This window comes from Asparagus officinalis, chromosome 4 (assembly GCF_001876935.1).
Source record: "Asparagus officinalis chromosome 4, Aspof.V1, whole genome shotgun sequence".
NCBI lineage: Eukaryota > Viridiplantae > Streptophyta > Magnoliopsida > Asparagales > Asparagaceae > Asparagus > Asparagus officinalis.
Genome location: NC_033797.1, coordinates 116,431,783 through 116,434,232, shown reverse-complemented (window position 1 = coordinate 116,434,232; position 2,450 = coordinate 116,431,783). Strand labels below are relative to the sequence as shown.

The following is a 2,450-nucleotide window of genomic DNA, read 5'->3' as shown; positions in this document are numbered from 1 at the left end:
AATACTTATCACATAGATAATTATTTTGGACAAAAGTTTGCGAAAATGAAGAATAAATTTAATAATCTTTTAGATATATTCCTATTATTTATGGTTTTGGCACTCTTGTTGATCCATATTTAAAGGATGCCGATCTTTGTAATCTCGTATTTCTTTCTATTACAACATCATAATAGATCATAATGTTGAGTGTGTTACTGGTCTTAGTTACTATAACACAATTAAATATTATTTTACTAAACTGTTTGAAGAGTATAATGCTAGATATGATTATAGATCTCAAGTCTGCTACGAGATCTAGCTCAAGTAAAGGTAAAGGTTCCTCTTAAAGGACTATGCTTGTAAATAAGCTAATCGGTAGGGGTAGTGGAGCAACATCAAGGATAATTTCTGAACTGGAACAGTATTTAACTACACCTTTAGTTATATGTCTGGATAATGTACCAGACTTTGATCTTTGTCATGGTGGAAAACACATGGATCGACTTCTTATCTTGCATGGATCGACTTCTTATCTTGCGCTTTTCATCATGGTTTGTGATTTACTAATTATATAGGTTTCTACTGTAGCTTCAAAAAGAGCCTTCAGTATTTCAGGACAATTGATTGATGATCACAAAATGACACTAGATTAGGATATAGTACAGATTGTAATGTGCTTACAATAATATTGGTGGATGTCTGAAAGGAGACATCAAGGCATCGAAGTTGCAACTATTATCGAAGGACTTGAAGAGTTTCAGATGAAAATAAAATTCTTTATAAATTTTTTGAAATGTAATTTTAATTTTTTGGAAAGAGTTACAATGATATTAATAGAGATAGGTAGTGCTAACCTAGCTGGGATGTATCTATACTATTTTGATGCGATAATTTTCTTTAAAAATGTTGTACTTCTGAATGATTAATATTAAGATAGAATATATTTTTTTATGAAATTTGTCTAGAAGTTGCAAATTGTCATTCTAAATGATTAATAATAAGATAGAACTTTTTCCCAAATTTTTACTTTTTTGAAATTTTAAATAAATTAAAAAAAACATTATTTGGCCAGGCTACTTGGTGCCTGGATCAGGTAGTACCCGGACCCGGCATGGGTTAACTGGATGTGGGTCCGGACAGGGCCCAACTATTCACACTCCCAAACAGTAACTTTGAGGGTGTGTGAGGACTAAATTGCCCTTCTCCCAAACCAAAACAGGCCAAGTCCATTCCAGAAACACCCTCTCCCAAACCAAAACAGGCCAAGTCCATTCCAGAAACACCCTCAACATCAAAAGGGCATTTTCGGCAATCCAACTCCCAAAATTACTGTTTGGGAGTGGATATAGCAAACATGGTCCGGACATAGGTCATTACCTGGCCTAAGCCCGATGACCCGGGCTGGCCCGGACCTGCTTGGTCTGTTTAGACACCCCTATCTACACATGCTTGTACGTCAACTGTTCTGCTAGCATGACAGTCTAGTTCATCAAGCCTGGACTAGTATTCTAAACTTTTTTAAGGAGCTTGAACTTCTTTATAGATGGATAATATATACAATTAGGTGAAACTAAGCACTAATATATCCATAACATGAGTCGCAGCAGCAAATATGTTTTATGGTTGACTGTTATCATAAATATGTTTTTCTTAAGAGCACGATGCAACACGCCAAGTGACTGATTGCTTAGTATTTGTGAATTTTTATAGGATTTGAAGATGCGAGTGATAAGATCATTGTGAATTTATCATAGGCTAGTTAAAATAAAATTGTTGGCGGATTATGACTTCAATATATAGTCTGAAGAATATTGTTGGATCAACTGGATTGTTGATTAGAGATCAATTTCATATTACTTCAAGTAATGAAAAAGATATTAAGTCAGTCCGTCCATTTCAAGAATATTAAATTGATCATAAAAAAAAGCCTAACTACATTCGTAAAGATATACTCTTGAGAAGTCTCGAATGGTTTAAAGCAAAGAGTACATGTGTTTTATCTTTCGACGATGTTGCCCGTCTGAAAATACGTAAAGAATAACCTCTATAATATAACTGTGACTTATCAATCACGACAACTCTTCATGGCATTAACACTACATCCTATTTGCATTCTCCACGTGCCTTTTTGAAGGCCGTAAAACGTCAATAGCCATGATACAACCTAAAAGATGTAAAAGGTTCCAAGGGAAAAAAGGAATATAAAAAATTCATGGGAAAAAAGGAATTCGTTAAATAAAAGTAGAACTTAGCCACCAAAATGGTAACGCAGCAGGACAAATAACCCTACGCTACCATCTTGTCTTCTGAAAGATCTCAATTACACTTACACGTCCAACTTCTTTAAAGTAATTAAAAAAATCAACTCCTACCGAATCTATTGCCGCCGCCACGGCCCCCTCTCGAGAATCCACCACTTCTACCACCAAATCGGTTGCCCCAAGCCCCACCATTCCTGTTTTTGAAGC

At 35.2% G+C, this 2,450-nt stretch overlaps 1 protein-coding gene across 1 annotated transcript in view; it reads right to left on the bottom strand.

Annotated features, from left to right (window-relative positions):
- The window catches only part of LOC109838015 (DEAD-box ATP-dependent RNA helicase 7-like), a 9,387-nt gene continuing 9,122 nt past the window's right edge, over positions 2,186 to 2,450 (bottom strand). Inside the window, exon 14 of the mRNA XM_020406425.1 lies at positions 2,186 to 2,450. This exon is cut by the window's right edge and continues 126 nt beyond it. Coding sequence (XP_020262014.1) covers positions 2,344 to 2,450 — 107 coding nt within the window. The 3' untranslated portion in view covers positions 2,186 to 2,343.